The 20,161-nt window shown below is 40.5% G+C and overlaps 2 protein-coding genes and 1 non-coding gene across 4 annotated transcripts; 2 read left to right on the top strand and 1 right to left on the bottom strand.

Moving 5' to 3' along the window:
* Positions 1-317: 317 nt before the first annotated feature.
* Positions 318-752, top strand: LOC103313275 (uncharacterized). The gene is made up of 2 exons (XR_010334152.1): positions 318-391; positions 439-752. It is a non-coding gene; the product is annotated as an uncharacterized LOC103313275 (transcript).
* mEFTs (mitochondrial translation elongation factor Ts) lies at positions 696-2,115 on the bottom strand. Its single transcript, XM_969659.4, has 4 exons — positions 1,978-2,115; positions 1,647-1,799; positions 1,352-1,600; positions 696-1,247 (listed from the first exon to the last, which is right to left on the bottom strand). Exons 1-4 carry the CDS (start codon positions 1,978-1,980, stop codon positions 732-734), a joined length of 921 nt encoding a protein of 306 aa, XP_974752.2. The 5' UTR covers positions 1,981-2,115; the 3' UTR covers positions 696-731.
* On the top strand, positions 2,116-17,770 carry Dhc36C (Dynein heavy chain at 36C). Of its 2 annotated transcripts, XM_064356547.1 has the most exons (44): positions 2,116-2,353; positions 2,401-2,630; positions 2,680-2,981; positions 3,106-3,409; positions 3,455-3,640; positions 3,687-3,815; positions 3,860-4,101; positions 4,148-4,871; positions 4,914-5,326; positions 5,376-5,756; positions 5,803-6,076; positions 6,123-6,285; positions 6,334-6,591; positions 6,641-7,320; positions 7,368-7,616; positions 7,661-7,821; positions 7,868-8,222; positions 8,270-8,623; positions 8,675-8,872; positions 8,921-9,220; positions 9,269-9,420; positions 10,331-10,478; positions 10,529-10,741; positions 10,792-10,964; positions 11,016-11,571; positions 11,622-11,851; positions 11,902-13,107; positions 13,156-13,443; positions 13,491-13,682; positions 13,729-13,955; positions 14,009-14,187; positions 14,234-14,424; positions 14,480-14,664; positions 14,712-15,010; positions 15,060-15,431; positions 15,481-15,637; positions 15,692-15,858; positions 16,109-16,117; positions 16,184-16,201; positions 16,278-16,295; positions 16,618-17,004; positions 17,056-17,193; positions 17,240-17,383; positions 17,435-17,770. In XM_064356547.1, the coding sequence occupies exons 1-44, from the start codon at positions 2,116-2,118 to the stop codon at positions 17,639-17,641; spliced, it is 11,997 nt and encodes a 3,998-aa protein (XP_064212617.1). In that variant the 3' UTR covers positions 17,642-17,770. The 2 variants fall into 2 exon arrangements, with proteins under 2 accessions (XP_064212617.1, XP_015835680.1); XM_015980194.2 differs by lacking the exons at positions 16,109-16,117; positions 16,184-16,201; positions 16,278-16,295.
* The last annotated feature ends 2,391 nt before the right edge of the window (positions 17,771-20,161 follow it).

Raw genomic sequence — 20,161 nt, 5'->3', positions numbered from 1 at the left:
TGGCCGACTAATTTCAAATATTAATTTTGAAATAATTTAAATTTGGCGCCAATTTACCATTAAACAAAAATGACCGCCGCCGACTTTCAAACTTCCAAGATGGCGACGATTATTATTATTATTATTATTATTATACTACATAAATATATTTGCATCATCACAAATGGCGTCAGTCGGCCGCAGGCCGGCTGACCAGCTGGTCGCAGGCCAGCGAGCTGCGATTACGCGCTTGCGTCTGCGGCTGACTGACACAATTTTCACACATGCGCAGTAGAGGGAGGTGGAGGTGGTTTTTGAACCGGCTATCTCTATCTACTGAGAAGCAAAATCCTATGCTGGGGCAATGGTCGACACGAAACTTTACGATTCGGTGCCAAATCAACGGCATCAGGTTATAACCGTGATGACACTGTCATTCGAAATTGACTTTCCTTGTAGAATACGAAAGAAAACTGTTGCGAATTGTTTTGTAAAGATTATGACACACAAAGAATGGACAAAAACTCGATTGCGACCAAAGACGTCGTCACGGATGAGGTTTATTACATAAAGGAAGAGTTTTTGAGTCTGAAAGGGCGCAACTACACGGCTGACGACATTGCATGGACGTGGAAGAAAGACTGCAGAATGTGGATGTGGAAAAATGATGTTGATTTCAAGAAGAACAGATCGGTGGCAGAAATGAAAAAATCCACTTGAAACGACTATTTTATTTAGTAGCAAAATATAAATTACTGACAAGTTTCTATTAACTCTAAAGGCTGATTTACACCCTCAACTGTGTCCCCTCCACACTCAAGCCTCTTAAAATCAACCACTTCAATCTCATGTTCGTCTAAAACTTCCTTCACCGTCACGCTGTCATCAAGCAAAAACTCCTGATGGATCAAACAAACTTCCTCCTCTTTGTCTTTGGCTGGTTCATCGTCAGATGTACCAATTTTTTGAGGGTTCATACCGACAATGTGCTGACACAGCTTTTTCCCAATCTCGTCCAAATCTGCACACTTTGAAGATAATTGTTTTAAAGCAATCAAACCTCCAATTTTCCCCAACAAAACTGAACCGTCACTCCCCGAAGGGTGCACATAACCGACCAAATGCACGTCACTTGGGGCCTTGACACACAGCCCCCTTTTCAAGGACGCATTTTCACCCACTGTTCCAATCATCAGCGCCAAATGATCCGCCAAAGACTTGCCATCAGTGGCCAAAAACGCTTTCATCTGATCACTGTTTAAACTAATCTAAAATATCACAAAAAAAAGATATACTATAGGTGTGATTCACCAAAAAACGCCTACTTCGATGCACATTAATATTTAATTTTTCTTTGATGTTAAATATATACCTTTTTTATGGTTTTGTCCCCTGGCTGTGTTTGCGCAAAATTCAGGCAACTCAAAGTCGCCTCCTCAACATACTTGTGAAACTCCTTATTTCTCGCAACAAAATCTGTCTCACAGTTGACTTCGACCAAGGCTGCGTTTTTGGAATTAAACGACAGTCCAATCAGGCCTTGGGAGGTCTGTCTGCCCTCCAATTTCGTGGCCTTGGCCCACCCCAAAGACTGCGCTTGTTGTCTCAGCCAAGCCTCTGCCTACAACCCCTAAATAAATCAAAATAGTGGCCACTAGTCAACCCACTTGTTTTATATCATTGTTATGCAGCTCCAGGGCTTTTTTGCAGTTGGAAAACGTGTATCCTGTCTTCTTTCTAAGGGTTGCTAACAGGGACTTTTCTGCGGCCAGACATGGGCCTTGTAGGTGCACAAAACGTGCAAAAATTTTCGAGGAAATCTGAAAATTATTATCGATCATATTTCCTCAATTCTTGTTACTATGACAAAAAAATAAATAGTTTTATTGATAGGTGACTTTTTCAGTGTCATTATAGTTTTTTACAAGAAACCCGCAAAAAAAGTGCTTAATTATGTCAACATTGGTAGTTTAAAGTAAGTTTTTGCGTTTTTCTTACCATTTTTCCTTATCACACAATTTTTTACCTTTACCTAACCCCAAAACTTATGTCACAATTTTTTGCCGGCGAATGACATAAGAGAAGCAGTGACCGTCAAAAGTTACCACATGTCAGTGAGCACCAAACTTTTCAGACATGGGTTCTCGAGGCAGAGACATCGAACGCGAGCGTTTGTTAAAACGAATTGCAGAGAAAAGGGCACGTTTGGAGGCCAGAGGCGATCTTAATATTAAAGTTCCAAGGCTAACGGTTCCTTCGGATTTTAATATTCAAGATCGGAATGTTTTTTCATTACCTCCTGAAATTTTGCGGCCCGTTATAGCGTCTTCATATCCCAAATATCGTAAAAAAGTAGCAGAGCAAAAGAAAAGAGGTATTTCTTCACGTGTTATTTAGTTCATAATAAAGCTGTTTCTAAAGATGAGGAATTGAAAAATAAGCTGAAGTCTTACACCGAGTTGCGAAAGCAACGGGAAGAATTCAGGAAACGACTTGTCGACTTAATTGTCAATAAAGACGACGATGCCGAAGTTGATCCAAACCAAATACCATCAGCAGACGAGCGCGAAATTTTGCGCTACTATTACTACATCAAATATGGTGTTGATACAATACATGTAGCTCCACTAGACATAAAAGTGCTAAATAGGGTACATAAAACTTTATTTTTGCACACAGTAACTTACAATTCAATCATAGGTGTTAGCATTAGTTCCTAGAAAATTAATGAAATGGGAGCAAACTCTTGAAGCTTCTATCGAAGACATGAAAACTGATTTCATGATGGCGGTCAAAAAAGCTATAGTCGATTTTGTCCTCCAAGACCCTGCATTTGTTAAAGTTGTGGCGGAAAAAGAATCGCCACATAAAAAAGAACTGAAAGATATGGTTCTAACTGTAAAAAATGTCATACAGACGGCTAAAGCTAAACTGGAACGAGATCTTCACGTCATTAATCCCTGTCTAGCGGCCATCTTGGACATTTGGTATAGTAGATTTAGGTAAAACTTGACTAGAAATAGGGTTGCCAACACTATGATATCCTATAGACCAAAGGACAATTAACTAAAATAAAACATTGTCCTTTGAAATGTTAGTAAAGGTTTTTGATTTGCAATTTATTAGAAAACTTCGATTGGTTGACACGAAGGAGTTAATGGCCCACGAAGGCGCGTTCAGTCTCGAAGAATTTAAATGGACAATCAACAACCAAATCGATGCTTGCAAACAAACACTTATGAACGACTATTACGCCGCAGTGACTGATGTTTTTCTACAAGGGAGTAAAAGGAATTTACTTCCCGACCCAGCTAAACCCAAGCGGATGAAATCTTTTTACAACGCTGTAGCGACAATAATGACATATAATTTGCAAACTCTTTGTCTAAAATCGTTATACGACTACATTAGCTACATTACTGACATTAAAGTAACTTTAACACTTTATAGTCCTGAAATAATTATCCAATTTTAGTACTCGAATAAAGGATTTATAATTCATTTGCACCAGAAAGTCAACACGTTAGTGTTCGAGCCTCCATTTAAACACTTCACTGATGCTTTACTCAATGTGATTGACTTTATTATCGAAGCTGTAATGACAGTACCGAGACTCGAATGCCGACTTTATTTAGATGCGGGCCAAGAAGTGTATTTAAAAGTTGGTAAAAAATCCTTAGTCGTTTTCCCACTTATCGCATTTTTAGCCAACGATTCCGGAACTCACTGTTGGTAATTACAGACAACAAATAAGAGATTTGTTGGAGAATCAGAGAATTGGGCCGGAATTACGTGTCCAAGATTTTGATGAGTACATGCCGCTAATAAACGGAGAAGTTAGTTGATTAGGAAATTATTTTTTGCTTAATATTCCTTCCAGGACGAGGAATGGATTAACCAATTTTTAGCTGAAGATCGCTCGTTTGATGAATACGTTGAGGAAATTTTGCGGTACAAGCAAATTATTGACGAAATCCCGATTGTTAAAGAACATGTTATTACGATGGAAATGTACGATATGGAACGGTTCGAAATGATTAAGGCTCTAGTTGCAGCCGCTGAGAATTTTAAGGACATTCTCATCAAACGTTGTACTAAAGACTACCAGTCTTTGTGCAAGGCGTAGGTTTGGTCGCATTGTTTTGTAAATCATCAAAGTTTTTTATAGACTCGGTGAAGAATATCAAGCTATTGCCGAAAAATCTTTAAAAACGCCGGCAAATACGGCAGAATTGATGGCTTTGATTCGTTTCGTTGAAGATACTGAAGCCACCACTCTTCCTGAAATGGAAGACCGGCTTAGAATCGTCCTGAAATATATGCTTTTCCTATCAGACCATGCCATATTCACTCCCATTGAAATGAAGCAGAACAATATCACGTTCTTGTGGTACTTGCGAATGCCGCGAGTTATTGAAGAACATCGGCAATTGGTCGATGTCAAGATGGAAGAATTCCAAGCTTCTTTAGCCGCAAGAATTCAGAAGTTTGTCGACGATTTGCAGCTCTATGCCAAAATGGTCGAAGAGCTCCAACACAATGGAAACATCGACGACTTGCCTCGCTACCACAAGAAAGCCACTCAGCTTGATAACAGACTGATAACAGCAATGGAAAAAATTGATGCTTTCAATGAAGAAGAGGCTGCTTTCGGATTCGAACTCTCCCAATACCCTCTCAGGAAACAAACGCACGATAAATTAACCCCATACAAGAAACTGTACGATAACGCTATGGAGTTTTTGACCAAGTACGAATTGTGGATGAAGTCACAAGTCGGAACGTACGATCCGGAGGAAATCGAACAGGATGTGGCCCAATGTTACCGAAACGTTTACAAGTTGGAGAAAGTGTTTTCCGACCGACCGGCAACACAACAATTGGCCACAACAGTACGTTTTGCTTTGTAAAACCAACTTCTAGCAAAATTTTAGGTGCGAACCCAAATAGAGGAGTTTAAAGAGCACATGCCAATCATACAAACGCTCGGAAATCCGGGAATGAAGCCGCGACATTGGGAGAAAATTTCGGAAATTGTTGGTTTTCCCATTAAAGTTGACGCAGAGCTCACGCTCGAGAAAATCATCGATTATGGTTTGGACGAGTATATTGACAAATTTGAGGCGATTTCTGAGGCTGCGACTAAGGAAAACAACCTCGAGAAGAATCTGAGTAAGATGATGACTGAGTGGCAGGACATGGAATTTGTGGTTCACGCGTACAGAGATACTGGTACTTATATTTTATCAGCGGTTGATGATATTCAAGTCCTGCTGGACGATCACATTGTCAAGACGCAAACCATGAAGAACTCGCCTTATATCAAACCGTTTGAGAAGGAAATTCTGTTAGTGGTTGCAATTTCTGAAAGTGTGGTTTCGAAATTTTGTTTCTAGTTCGTGGGAAGCTAAGCTACAATTGCTGCAAGAAATTCTGGATGAGTGGTTGAAAGTGCAATCAACTTGGATGTACCTTGAACCGATATTTAGTTCGCCTGATATTCAGCAACAAATGCCGGAGGAAGGCCGCCGGTTTAGTGCAGTTGACAAGATTTGGAGAGACTTGATGAAAACTGTGAATGCCGACTGTCGTGTCTTGTCTGTGGTGGAAATCGACAAGATGCTAGAACGTCTCAAGAAGTGTAACAGCCTTTTGGAGATGATCCAAAGAGGCCTGAATGACTATTTGGAGAAGAAGCGACTTTATTTCCCGCGATTCTTCTTCTTGTCGAATGACGAATTGTTGGAGATTTTGTCCGAAACCAAAGACCCGACCAGGTACAAACTTTTGGTTTTTGTGTCCAAGTGCGAAGGCAGTTTTTAGAGTGCAACCACACTTGAAGAAGTGCTTCGAAGGCATCGCCAAACTCACGTTTACCGAAGATTTGGATGTGACTGAGATGAAGTCGAGTGAAGGCGAAGTTGTACCTCTCGTTGATGTGATTCAGACTGCGCTAGCGCGAGGTCAAGTCGAAAAATGGTTAGTTGAATTGGAAACAGATATGAAGAAATCCGTTCATAAGATGGTACATGAGGCTGTTAAAGATTACGTGAAACGTGTTCGGGAACAATGGGTTTTAGTATGGCCTGGCCAAACTGTAACAATACCAGCTTTTTTGCCAAAATTTTGACCCAAAATTTCAGATACAATGCATTTCGATGACTTACTGGACTCTGGAGGTGCACAAAGCTATTGAAACTGGCACCCAAGCTATGAAAACCTACTTGGAGAAATGTACCGAACAGATCGGAAAAATCGTCGACCTTGTTCGCGGCAAACTAAATGCCCAAAATCGGATCACACTCGGTTGAGAATTTTCCGATAGTTTGGTCCAACTTGTTAATTTTTTTGTAGGAGCTTTGGTCGTTTTGGATGTCCATGCTCGGGACGTTCTTGCTGAAATCATAACACTAGGTGTGAAAAACGTGACCGATTTCAAGTGGTTGTGCCACTTGCGTTACTACTGGGAGGAAAATAATCTCAAAACTTCAATGATCAATTCGACTTTGAAGTACGGTTACGAATATTTGGGTAACACCACAAGACTTGTGGTGACACCTTTGACCGATCGGTGCTACCGTACCTTATTTGGCGCCTTACATCTTCATTTAGGTACTTAAAATTAACAATTCCAAAAAATTTGGTGCTCAAATTTGAATAGGTGGAGCTCCTGAAGGCCCAGCTGGGACCGGCAAAACCGAAACCACCAAAGACTTGGCAAAAGCCGTAGCCAAACAATGTGTCGTGTTTAACTGTTCGGACGGTCTGGATTACATAGCTTTGGGTAAATTTTTCAAAGGTTTGGCATCGTGTGGCGCTTGGTCTTGTTTCGACGAATTTAACCGAATCGATTTGGAAGTACTTTCAGTAGTAGCACAACAGATTTTGACCATTCAGAGAGGCATCAATTCGGGAAACGAAAAACTGTTCTTTGAGGGAACCGAACTGACTCTTGACCCGACCTGTGCTGTTTTCATCACAATGAATCCGGGTTACGCCGGACGATCGGAACTACCCGATAATTTGAAAGCTTTGTTCAGATCTGTGGCTATGATGGTGCCCGATTACGCCCTCATTTCGGAAATTGAACTTTATGCGTCCGGTTTTCTCACGGCTAAGCCTTTGGCGGTTAAAATTGTAGCGACCTATAGGCTTTGTTCCGAACAGTTGTCCTCTCAGTGTCACTATGACTACGGTATGAGGGCCGTTAAGTCGGTTTTAAGGGCCGCAGGAGCGTTGAAATTGAGATATCCTGATGAGCAGGAGGATATTTTAGTTCTCAGGTCAATCAAGGATGTGAATTTGGCCAAATTCTTAAATATGGATGTGCCCCTGTTTCAAGTATTTAATAATATTGACGTTTTCGTTGTTTAATTTATTTCAAATAGGGCATTACTTCTGATTTGTTCCCGGGTGTTATTTTGCCGGAACCTGACTATGTCATAATGAACCAAGCAGTTGACGATGCTTGTAAGACGGCCAACATTCAAAACACGCCATTTTTCCTAGAGAAGGTACAACAGTTGTACGAAATGATTATTGTTAGGCACGGTTTAATGATTGTTGGTTTGCCATTTGGTGGCAAAACCACGAGTTATCGGATTCTTGCCGATGCTTTGGCCCTTATTGAGGAGAGAGTAAGTCGGTCCTGGGGCTTGAAACTTTGCTAATTTCTCCTTAGGGTGGTATGGATGAACATAGAGCTATTTATACAGTCATGAACCCGAAATCCATCACCATGGGACAACTCTACGGTCAGTTTGACCCAGTGTCCCATGAATGGTCAGACGGGGTCCTAGCTGTGAGCTTTCGTCAATTTGCCATGTCCACAACTGACGACAGGTTTTGATTAAATAATTTTAAGCAATTTTTTGACTGGTTTTAACAGAAAATGGTTAATTTTTGACGGTCCGGTGGACGCAGTTTGGATAGAAAACATGAATACGGTTTTGGACGATAATAAAAAATTGTGTCTCATGTCTGGCGAAATTATTCAATTGGCAAACACCACTAACTTGATTTTTGAACCAATGGACTTGGAAGTGGCTTCTCCTGCGACTGTTTCCAGATGCGGGATGATCTACATGGAGCCAGCTTCGCTAGGATGGGAACCACTTCTGATATCATGGCTGAATAATCTCCCGGCGTTTATTAATACAGATTTTTATAAAACAATGATTAAGACTTTATTTGTGCGATTCTGTAAGCCACTGTTGTGGTTGTTGCATAAAGGCGGGCTAAAAGTGTGTTTTAATTTAGACAAATCAAAAATTTGCTAATTGTTTTACAGGAAATTGCATCTACTTCTCAGACTAATTTACTGCGAGCCACGATGAATTTATTTGATTGCTTTATGGATGACTATCACGATGAGAAATACCGCGAGCAAGTCAGCGATTTGGACGTGAGGGCCCAAATTGAGGGTTCGTTCTTTTTTGCGTGCATTTGGTCAATGGGAGGGACTCTGGATGCGGCCAGTCGGCCAAAATTCAATTTGCTCTTCCGCGCGTTATTAGAGCGGGAATTTCCCGAGAAAGTCCGCGAAGAGTTGCACATTCCCTTCGAAATCGCCAAACCTGAGAAGCCTTACATTTTTACGATACCAATCGGGGAAACAGTGTTCGATTATCGATACATAAAAGAGGTAAGAAAACCGGCGTGAAAACACTTGAGGTTGATTTCTCCTGTGTGCAAGGGCAAAGGAAAATGGAAACTTTGGTCTGATGAACTGGCGTCAGCTCCGCCAATTCCCAGAGACATTCCTGTAAATCAAATAATCGTCCCCACTGTGGAGACCATCAGAAATATCACAATAATGCAATTACTGGTGCAACACCAAAAAGCTATGATGATTATTGGTCCGACGGGAACCGGAAAATCGTGTTACGTTACCGTACTTTTTCGGCGGCACTTTTACAAAAAATTTAAATACGATTTTCAGGATTTCCTGCTGAAAAAGAACGACACTAACACTTATAAACCCGTTTTTATCAGCTTTTCGGCGCAAACCACCGCCAATCAAACGCAGGACATAATTATGGCAAAGCTGGATAAACGAAGAAAGGGCGTTTTCGGGCCTCCGGTCACTAAAAAATGTGTTATTTTCGTCGATGATGTTAACATGCCCTTGAAAGAGGTCTACGGGGCGCAGCCGCCCATTGAACTGTTAAGACAATGGTTTGATCACGAAATGTGGTACGATCGGAAGGAAATCGTCCCAATTAAACTTGTAGATATTCAAGTAAACAAATTACTAATTTTTTGGAAATTTGTAACAACCCTTTTACAGTTTATGTGTGCCATGTGTCCTCCCACAGGGGGTGGAAACACTATCACACCTCGATTTTCACGACATTTTAACCACTTATGTATCGATGAGTTTCAGGAAAATGTTTTGATTCATATTTTCAGCAAAATTATGCTGTGGCATCTGGATACAAGGTATCGCTTTATCAATCACTGTTTATAATAATATAACACGCGCCATGAATTAACTAAATTAGTAATTTAATAATTGAGTATCATTGTTCGTGCAACCATTATTAAACAAGTATTCAATTATGAAATTTAATTTGCAAACTAACAATGTGCTGCTAAAAATTATGCATTTGTAGGCAGGTGTAACAATTTTCTGCAATGTGTTTTCGTCAAAAAACCAAATTATTTCAAAACCTAAGCAGAATCGACCATTTTATTCGCACCGAAGGCGAAATTCGTTCTTTGAGAAAGACTAGCCCTGTAACTGGTTTCACTGTTGTTTCATTTGGCCCAGGAATGGGTAATTGACCAATAAAAATTTAAAAATCACCTCCTACTTGTTTATCTGGTGCACAAAAAATTGCAAGACGATTGAAGCGTGTGTCATTGGATATGGGAGGGATATTGCACTCCCAACTGTAAAACAGGCCAATCGCAAGGCGTTCACAACTGAGCAAAAAACTGCTCTTTGATTATTTTGTAAATGTCGGCCAAACCATCTGGAATTTCGCTGTTTCCGAAGAAAATTCCAAGTTTTTTTTATACTTGAGTTCAAAAATCATGCATAAATTGTAGATCGATTTGTTTTTGATAAATATTGATTCTCAAGATTAGGTATTAAACTTACTTGAACAACAAGAAATCGCATTTTTATACTAAATAATACTAGATAATTTAAATAAAAAATTACTTAAAATTCAGCCTTTAGTACACATTTTAAGAATCCAAATTAATTAAACCAAGCCTAGTTTCGCGTAATAATTAGAAACTTTCAAATTATTTTCGTATTTGCCTTTTGCATAAAATTAAAAATTCAGCTGCCCTTAAACCGACCCTTTTTGTTTTTGCGCCTTTTAATCAACGCGCTTCCTAGGGGATTTTCCAAAGAGTTCGACCCGTGCATTCAACAGATCGTCTTGGCGACTCTCGACATCTACAAAATGGCAAGGGCCAATTTGCTTCCAACACCGGCGAAGTCGCATTACCTGTTCAATTTGCGAGATTTCTCCAGAGTGATACAAGTAAAGCTTTTTGTTAGTTGCGCGACCAAACACACCTCCTTCTTCCACAGGGCGTGCTTTTATCGGTGCCTGAAGCCATGGAGGATTTGGTGGCAATGAAGCGTCTGTGGGTCCATGAAGTGTTGCGGGTGTATTACGACCGGCTGGTGGACGACGCGGACAGGTCATGGATCGTGGAGGCTTTAAGGGAGGTCACCTCGCAGCAGTTGGAGGAGAACTTTGACACGATGTTCGAGCGATTGGCCTCGGCGGAGTCGTCGATAGTAATTTAAACAATGTTCGGGTTGGCCTTTGATTTATTGTACGGTCTTAGATAGGGGAAACTGAGCTGAGGAATTTGTTGTATTGCGATTTTGCGAATCCGAAAGCCGATCAGAGACATTACATTGAAGTGCTCGATTTGGAGCAGTTGAAGGAGATCGTGGAGGGTTATCTTGCCGAGTTTAACAACATGACTAAAAAGCCGATGAATTTGGTGCTTTTCAGGTGCGGAGATAGTCGCGTGTTGTTCTTTTTTTCGTAAAAATGGGGTTTTAGATTTGCGATTGAACATTTATCAAAGTTGTGTCGGATATTGAAGCAGCCGAGGAGTCACGGTCTTTGCGTCGGGGTTGGGGGTTCTGGCAGGCAATCGCTCACACGTCTTGCGGCTCATATTTCCGAATACGAACTCTTCCAGGTCGAGATCACCAGGTCTTATGGAGTCGCCGAATGGAGGGAGGACGTTAAAGTGATTTTACGGAAAGCGAGTGCGACGGATCAACACGGAGTTTTCCTATTCACCGACTCGCAAATAAAAGAAGAAGGCTTCCTGGAAGACATCAGCAATTTGATGAATTCCGGAGAAGTTCCTAATATATTTACAGGCGAGGAACGCGTCGAACTGTGTGAAAAGATGCGACAGTTGGACAGGCAAAGAGACAAGTCGCTGCAAACCGATGGAAGTCCGGTCGCACTCTACAACTTTTTCGTGCAAATCGTCAAGGAACAATTACACATTGTGTTGGCGATGAGTCCGATAGGAGACAGTTTCAGGACACGAATACGAAAATTCCCAGCTATTGTGAATTGCTGCACGATAGATTGGTTCCAAGTAAAACTGTTTTATTTTTCCCTTTCACAAAATACAAAATAACTTTCAAGGCGTGGCCTGAAGACGCCTTATTAGCCGTAGCAACGCGATTCTTGGGAGAAATTGATTTGGAAACGCGGGAAAGAGACGTCTGCATTGACATGTGCCAAATGTTTCACACAACAACTCAACAACTTTCCGACGAGTATTACACAAGATTACAACGCCATAATTACGTTACTCCCACATCTTACTTGGAGCTAATAAACACCTTCAAAACTTTCCTTAATAGAAAACGACAGTAACCGACAATTACCGACACAATTACAACGCGTTAATCCCTTGTTTTAGGGAAGTCCTCACCGGGAAAAAACGCTACGAAGTCGGTTTAGAAAAACTCGAACATGCAGGATCACAAGTTTCCGTCATGCAAGCAGCATTGGAAACTCTGCAACCAGCTTTGGTCGAAGCCGCAGCTAAAGTTTCGGAAACATTGGCAAAAGTCGAAGCTGAATCGGCCGAAGCGGCCGAAGTCGAAAAAACAGTCATGGCTGACGAAGCCATTGCCAATGAACAAGCCCAAAAGGCACAAGCCATTAAAGACGAATGCGACGCCAACCTAGCTGAAGCAATGCCAATTTTAAACGCAGCTCTCGCAGCTTTAAACACACTAACAACTGCTGATATCGCAGTCGTTAAAACCATGAAAAGTCCTCCGAAAGGAGTCAGACTCGTGATGGAAGCAGTCTGTATTTTAAAAGACGTCAAACCCGAAAAACTACCACTACCGAGTGGTATAGGCACCTATGAAGACTACTGGGGGCCTTCAAAAAAAGTCCTTGGTGATATGAAATTTTTGGATAGTTTAATCAACTATGATAAGGATAACATACCGCCAAAAATCATGGCAAAGCTTGCCGAAAAAATCCTAAATGACGAAAGTTTCGATCCTGAGAAAATTAAAGTCGCCTCGACCGCAGCCGAGGGTTTGAGTAAATGGGTTATTGCAATTTCGAAATATGACAAGGTGGCGAAAGTCGTGGCTCCGAAGAAACTGGCGTTAGCTGCGGCCGAAGCCGAGTTTCAGACCGCAATGACCGCTCTTGAAATCAAAAGACAACAATTGCGGGACGCCCGTGAAAAAGTCGCAAAACTGGAGGCTTTGCTTGAAGCGGAGAATAAAAAGTTCCAGAATTTGACCGATGAGGTGAATTTGTGTACGTTGAAGTTGCACCGAGCTGAGGAACTAATCGGGGGGCTTGGAGGTGAAAAGACGAGATGGATGGCAACGGCCAAGGCTTTAGGCGAGAGGTATTACATGTTGACGGGGGATATTCTGATTGCCGCCGGTGTTGTGGCGTATTTGGGGCCGTTTACGCTACAGTTTAGGAATAAACAGATTGAGGAGTGGATTCATGCTTTGATTGGGTTCAATATCGTGTGCTCGAAGGACTTTTCGTTGACTGCGACTTTGGGAGAGCCGGTCGAAATCAGGGCTTGGAATATTTTTGGACTCCCGACTGATAGTTTCAGTATTGACAACGGGATAATTATCAAGTAATTAGTCAGGGTTGGGGTTTACGAAATTAATTTGCTTGTTGATAGAAACGCGCGACGGTACGCTTTGATGATTGATCCGCAAGGACAGGCCAATAAGTGGATCAAAAACATGGAAAAGTCTAAAAATTTGGCAATCATTCGGTTAAATCAGCCCGATTATGTTAGAATCCTCGAGAATGCCATCCAGTTCGGGCAACCGGTGCTTTTGGAAAACATCGGCGAAGAGCTGGACCCGATTTTGGAGCCGGTCTTAGCCCAGCAAATTTTTAAACAGAGTGGAGCGCTTTGCTTAAAGTTGGGTGACTCGGTTGTTGAGTATAATCCCGATTTTAGGTAACACCTCCGGAAGTTTGCGCTAGCAATTGTGCCAATTATTTCAGATTGTTCATAACGACAAAACTGCGAAACCCTCATTACATGCCCGAGGTGGCAGTTAAAGTGACTTTGGTAAACTTTATGATAACAACTGTAGGGTTGGAGGACCAACTGTTGGGCATTACGGTGGCTAAGGAACGGCCCGACTTGGAGGCCGAGAAAAATGCTCTCATTCTTCAAGGAGCTGAGAATAAACGGTTTTCTTTGCGTGTTGTTCGATGAAAAATTAAAAGTTTGTTCCAGAGCGTTGAAAGAGATCGAGGATAAAATTCTGGAAGTTTTGAGTACTAGTCAAGGTAATATTTTAGAGGACGAAACTGCTGTTCAGATTTTGAGTTCGTCCAAGACTCTCTCGAATGAGATTGCGGCAAAGCAGGCGATTGCAGAAGTAACTGAACAGCAAATTGATAAGGCCAGAATGGAGTATAAACCGATAGCTGTTCATTCCGCGATATTATTTTTTACGATCGGTGACAAAGTCGCATTAATTTTTACGTTTTCTTAACAGTTTGTTTGTTTCCAGTCGAGTTGGCAAACATCGATCCCATGTATCAATACTCGCTGGTGTGGTTCATGAACCTATTTAAGGCCGCTATTGACAATACGGAAAAAGTCGATGATGTTGTTGAGCGTTTGGCTGATTTGGAAAAATACTTCACTTACTCGCTTTACGTTAATATTTGTCGAAGTTTATTCGAGAAAGTGAGGCTCGGTGTGGTAGCGAACTTTTTCCAGTATTGTGTTGCAGGATAAACTGTTATTTTCACTTTTGCTCGCTGTCAACTTGCTGAAAAGTCGCGACGCTATCGATTTGTCCGAATGGATGTTTCTTTTAACGGGAGGTGTTGGCTTAGATAATCCTAATGTAAATCCCTCCGACTGGCTGGTGACTAAATCCTGGGATGAACTGTGTCGACTCGACGAGTTCCCGGCTTTCGTGTAAGACATGATTAATACGCTGAATCGTTCCAAACTTTGCAATTGATACCTCCAGAGGGATAAAAGACAGTTTTGGGCAAAACTTGGACAAATGGAAAGCGATGTTTGATTCGGTTGAGCCTCAAGACCACCCTTTGCCGCCGCCTTGGGACACGAAGCTATCAAAGTTTCAAAAAATGCTAGTCCTTCGTTGCATCCGATTTGATAAAGTTGTGCCCGCCATCCAGGAATTTGTCACAGGTTTTGCGTGTTTGTTGCATTTTGCGTAATGACATGTTTTTAATTAGATAATTTGGGGAAGAAATTTATCGAGCCCCCTCCGTTTGATTTATACTCGTCGTTTACCGATTCCCACTGCTGCATTCCCTTGATTTTCGTTCTAACCCCTGGAGCCGATCCGACGGCAGTTTTGCTGAAATTCGCCGACGATCAGGGCTTCGGAGCGGCGCGATTATTTGCGTTATCGCTGGGGCAAGGCCAAGGGCCTATCGCTGTTAAATTGATAGACGAAGGGATCCGTAACGGCACTTGGGTAGTCCTTCAGAACTGTCATTTGGCGAAAAGTTTCATGCCGACGCTCGAGCGGGTACTTGGAGTTGTGTTAACACATGACGTTTTAAAACGCGATTTCGCAGATTTGCGAGAACTTGACTCCGGATTCAACACATCCGGACTTTCGGCTGTGGTTGACTTCGTACCCCGCCGATCATTTCCCCGTTCTCGTTTTACAAAACGGCGTTAAGATGACGAACGAGCCGCCGAAGGGGTTAAGAGCCAATATAATCCGATCCTATTTGAGCGATCCTATATCTGATCCTGAATGGTTCGAGAGTTGCACACAGAGCGTCCCTTTTAAGAGACTCCTCTACGGTCTCTGCTTCTTCCACGCCTCGGTGCAGGAAAGGAGGAAATTCGGGCCTCTGGGCTGGAATATTCCCTACGAGTTTAACGAGACGGACTTGAGAATCAGCGTGATGCAGCTTCTCATGTTTCTGAACGAGTACGAGGTAATTTGAGGTAATTTTTTTTCAGCTTTCTAAATTTGTCCATTTTGAGGACATCCAATACGACGCCTTGCTGTACTTGACTGGAGAATGCAACTACGGCGGTCGAGTGACGGACGATTGGGACAGGAGATGTCTCTCGACGATACTCCGGAAGTTTTATTGCAAGGAACTCGTCGAAACTCCGAATTACCCTTTTGATCCTACGAGTGAGTTATGCTATATTAGTGTTTTCCACACGATATAGCGCATTTGTTGTCCAGAAAAATATTACTGTCCAGACAAGGAGGATTATGAAGAATTCATGGAGTATACAAAATCGCTACCTTTGATCACTCATCCGGAAGTATTCGGAATGAACGAAAACGCAGATATTATGAAAGATCAACAGGAAACAAATTTGATGTTTAGCAGTATTTTGCTCACGCAGGTAAAAATTTTTTTAATTAAAACCAGTTGCGTTTAATTGTTACCTCGTCTTTGATGTTACGCTCGACGTAATTAGGTTTAATTTACAAAAAGTGCGTTCGTTGTTTTGAAATATTTCTTATTTTAATTAAAAATGGTGCAGGTGAACTCAAGACGAAACGTTTTATTGAAAGAAATAAATTCTAATGTCTATGGGGATTGTGTTAGGTGCTAAATTAAGATTTATTTTTGTTTGTCTCGCTGCGTTCCAGGATAGGACCGTAAGTAGAATTAATTAAGCAAGTGCACTCTGACGTTCTTGAAATTTTTCGTATTTTCTTAATTAGGACGCGTGGAAATTAAAGGTAAGTCAGATTTAGGACGAGTTAAATATTTTTTTTTGAAAAATATGTTTTAATTTAATATTTTATTGCCTCAAAGGAGCTAATTAGGGCGAGGGTAAGAAAAAACTGTTTACACTTTTATATCTTCTTTTTGCATAAAGCTAGAAATTTAATTTTTACAAAAGATTCTTCAGTGATTGTAGATTCTAATGTACAAATACGAGAAAATTACTGTTTTTCTGTAGCGTTATTATTATTATTATTATTATTATTATTATTATTATTATTATTATTATTATTATTTTAAACATTTTGAAAAATCAACCAAAAAATTAATTAATTAAACAACTAAAATTAAGTAATTTAGGCGTTGTACAGGTGTTCTCTGATTTGGCGTTTTTGAGAATTGGAAAATTTTGCGTTTGTTGATTTCATAGGATGCTCTCTCGACTGGGGGCAGTACGAAGGCCCCCGACGACATAGTGTTGGAGGTGGCCGCCGATATTTTGGCCAAATTGCCTAAAAATTACGACCGCGACGCAGCAATGGAGAAATACCCGACTTTGTACGCCCAAAGCATGAACACAGTTTTGGTGCAAGAAATGAACCGATTCAACCGTCTCCTGTCCGAAATCCGGACAAGTTTAATAAACGTAGGCAAAGCAATAAAGGGTTTGATCGTAATGTCTCCAACTTTGGAGGAAGTGACCGTTAGTATTCTGACTGGGAGGATTCCGCACTTGTGGATGAAAAAATCGTATCCTTCGCTGAAGCCGTTGGGGAGTTATGTGAACGACTTCTTGGCACGTTTGGCCTTCTTGCAGGTATGATTAAATTTGGGGTTTTGTGTGAAATTTGGCAACGATTTTGTTCAGAAATGGTATGAGGAAGGCGCCCCTTCGACGTATTGGTTATCGGGGTTCTTCTTTACGCAGGCTTTCTTGACAGGGGCTCAACAGAATTACGCAAGGAAGTATAGAATACCGATCGACTTGCTTGCATTTGATTACGAGGTAGTTTATTTAAGCGATAAATTTGAGGTTGGGGGATTTATTGCAGGTCATGAGGGAGACACATGTAACTGCAGCGCCCGACGATGGGGTGATAGTCTACGGACTGTTCTTAGATGGGGCCAGGTGGGACAAAAATTTGATGATTTTGGAGGAGTCTCTGCCCAAAGTTTTGTACGATGTTGTGCCACATGTAGGCTAAACTTTGCCAATGTTGTATTGTTTTATAACTGATTTGTTCAAGATTTGGATGAAACCCATGAAACGGGATGACATCAAGCCGAAGGAAACTTATTTGTGTCCGGTTTATAAAACTTCAGAGAGACGAGGGGTTTTATCAACGACGGGTCACTCCACCAACTTTGTAATAGCAATGACACTGCCAACCAGAAAGCCGGAAAAGCACTGGATAATGCGAGGTGTTGCTATGCTGTGTCAATTATCGCAGTAATGGTGAAAAAGGATAATTTAGGTCATTTTTCATATTTATATTGTGATAGATGGGTTTTGCGTATTTACATTTTATTTACGACTGGATGCACTTTTGTATCGCTTTTTGCAAATATATTTTTATTTTTTACGTTTGTCTTCACACAATAAAGGAATTTAATTCTGCGAAATTTGGTTTTATTGCCGATTTTAAATCACTCCACCCGTAAGTACCAGACATATGAACACTTTAAATCGAGATTGTGGGAAAGTTGGATGATAGATGCACAAACTTTGGTAGCATAACGTAAGAATGGAAACAATGTATCGCATCTATTATGTAAGATATTTCCAATGTGGGTCAATTTTTAGCTCTAAACTTTGGCATTTACCCGCATAAATTTGCAGAAAGAATAAGTCGAGAAGTTTTTGTTTGAATTAGAGCTTTTTTGCAATAAATCAGGGAGTTATCTACTGCTCCTCCAGGGGTTTGTTGCTAAATCGTGGTTCTGCGTGAGATTTACTGAAGTTTGAAAAACTTGCAGTGTCTAAAACAGCTTAAGAAAAATTAATCATATTAATTGTACAAGGTGCGTCTGCTAAAAATGGTAATTTTGCTGTATGTATCTCAAAAACTTGGTTTATCTTTTTCACTTTCTTTTAAAATTGACTAAAAAAATAAGCCGACAATGATCACGTTTTTGCTTTTTTCGAGCTTAAACAAGTCAAGACTTGTATTTTTGTCCAAATTTTGTTGTTCTTTCTCTTTATTTAAACGTTTTGAGACGTTATTCAGTCTGAAATTAATCTCAAACGCAATTATTTCGCTAAATTTTAACACAAATACGTCAAAAAATATCCGAGTTTTACGAAAAAAATTCTATTTTTTTAATTATTTGTGTTAAACGAGATTTTGTCAAAACAGAAGAAAAGTATTAAACAGCACACGCTGGTTTCTGTACGATTATTAGTAATTTATGAGATACATAAAAAATACACTTTGTATTTACATGTAGAAAGATTTGTCTTTAAAAAAAGCAAAAACTAGGCATGACACCCTGTGCGCGCTGTTCTACTTTCTGTTAATATCGCGTGAAACAGATGACACCAGCAGGGGCCCGAAGATTTCGAACAAAGAAAGCTGGCAAAAAGTGCCGAATCTGTCCGCCAGGGCCCTGAATCAACGGATGATTTATTTTGGTTTTGTGCAATTAAACGAGCAATTTTCCGCTAGATTCGATTTGGTGCGGGTCCATTCGTGCCAATAGTCTGTGTTTATTCAAAAATATTCACCTGGTTGTGCGAGTTGGGTCGGCTGAAGGGCGCTCGTGGGCGCCGGGACGCCCCCACCGCTCGCAGCCTCCCTCCCAGGGGGCGCAGGGGTGAAACATCGATCTCAGGCCGTAACCCTGGCAACCGCATGGAGGTATTAGCTTAAGACGTTAGTTACATAATGCCGACTTCCGGTACTTCTTATGCCTTTAATGGGATCATGGAAATTCTAAAGAATTTTTGCGACGTCCAACACTGTCTCGGGAAATTAAAGCCAAAAATTAAAAATTTCATCAGGCTTAAGGAAATATAAGCGGCGATTTTTTCCGGAGCGAAACCTAATATTATCATCGGGGTAATTAATGGCTGGTCGTTAATTAGGATTCTTTATTGCCTTCGGTTGTGCGCTACACTAGAAAGATAAAATGCGCCATTAGGTTTAGATTTTGCAAAGATCTGCATATAACGGGGATAGATAGCTTGGCTTTCATTAATAATGTATGTCATAAATTTTGCTATTCCTATGATTCATTCCAAATTCCGGAAAATTTCTCCAGGGAACACTCGCTAGGTACATGATCAACGATGTGTGCCATGAAACAAGATATGTCTTCAAAATAAATAAATGCAAGAAATCATTTTTTCCTTTTTAACCTTCTTTATAACATACCACTATCATAAAATATTACTACTATCACTCCTTTGTGAAACGATATTTCTAAATTTATGGTAGCTTTGTTCACGTTTTTACTATATTAAATTTTATAAAGGACAGGAATAAAGCTCTCTCAGGAGTTTTAATATTCTTGGTTCCCAGTTTTTAACCGAAATAAATAATTTCTCAAATTTCCATGGTAAGACAGTCTTTTACACCTTTGAAAGTAAAATTGCGCTGTTTTTTTTTGGCCGTTTTATTTTTACCCAATTTTATTGATCACGAAAATTTCCGTAAAATATTTACAATCCTAGAGTGCAAAATATGGTGAATCCTGACACTGGGTCAATAATCACAGACGAAAATAACTCAGTTTATTAATATCATTATTTTAAAATATTGGCTTGTTGATTTTCATTAAGTGACGGTCTTTAATTGAACAAAATTTTCTGTAATTGCTTTGGGCTTTGGGTCAGCTGAAATAAGGTACGGGTAAGTTATAAGACCCTTTCGACCTAAAGGGTCAACAGCTATATCATTAAAACCGGAAGGTTAACTATCCCCTCTCTATGTTATTACATCCGATTGAATGTTGGTTTACTTTAACAAGGAAAA

The sequence above is a fragment of the Tribolium castaneum genome, chromosome 5 (assembly GCF_031307605.1).
Source record: "Tribolium castaneum strain GA2 chromosome 5, icTriCast1.1, whole genome shotgun sequence".
Taxonomy (NCBI): Eukaryota; Metazoa; Arthropoda; class Insecta; order Coleoptera; family Tenebrionidae; genus Tribolium; species Tribolium castaneum.
The sequence above is the reverse complement of the archived record's forward strand: the minus strand, read 5'-3'. Positions and strand labels throughout refer to the sequence as shown.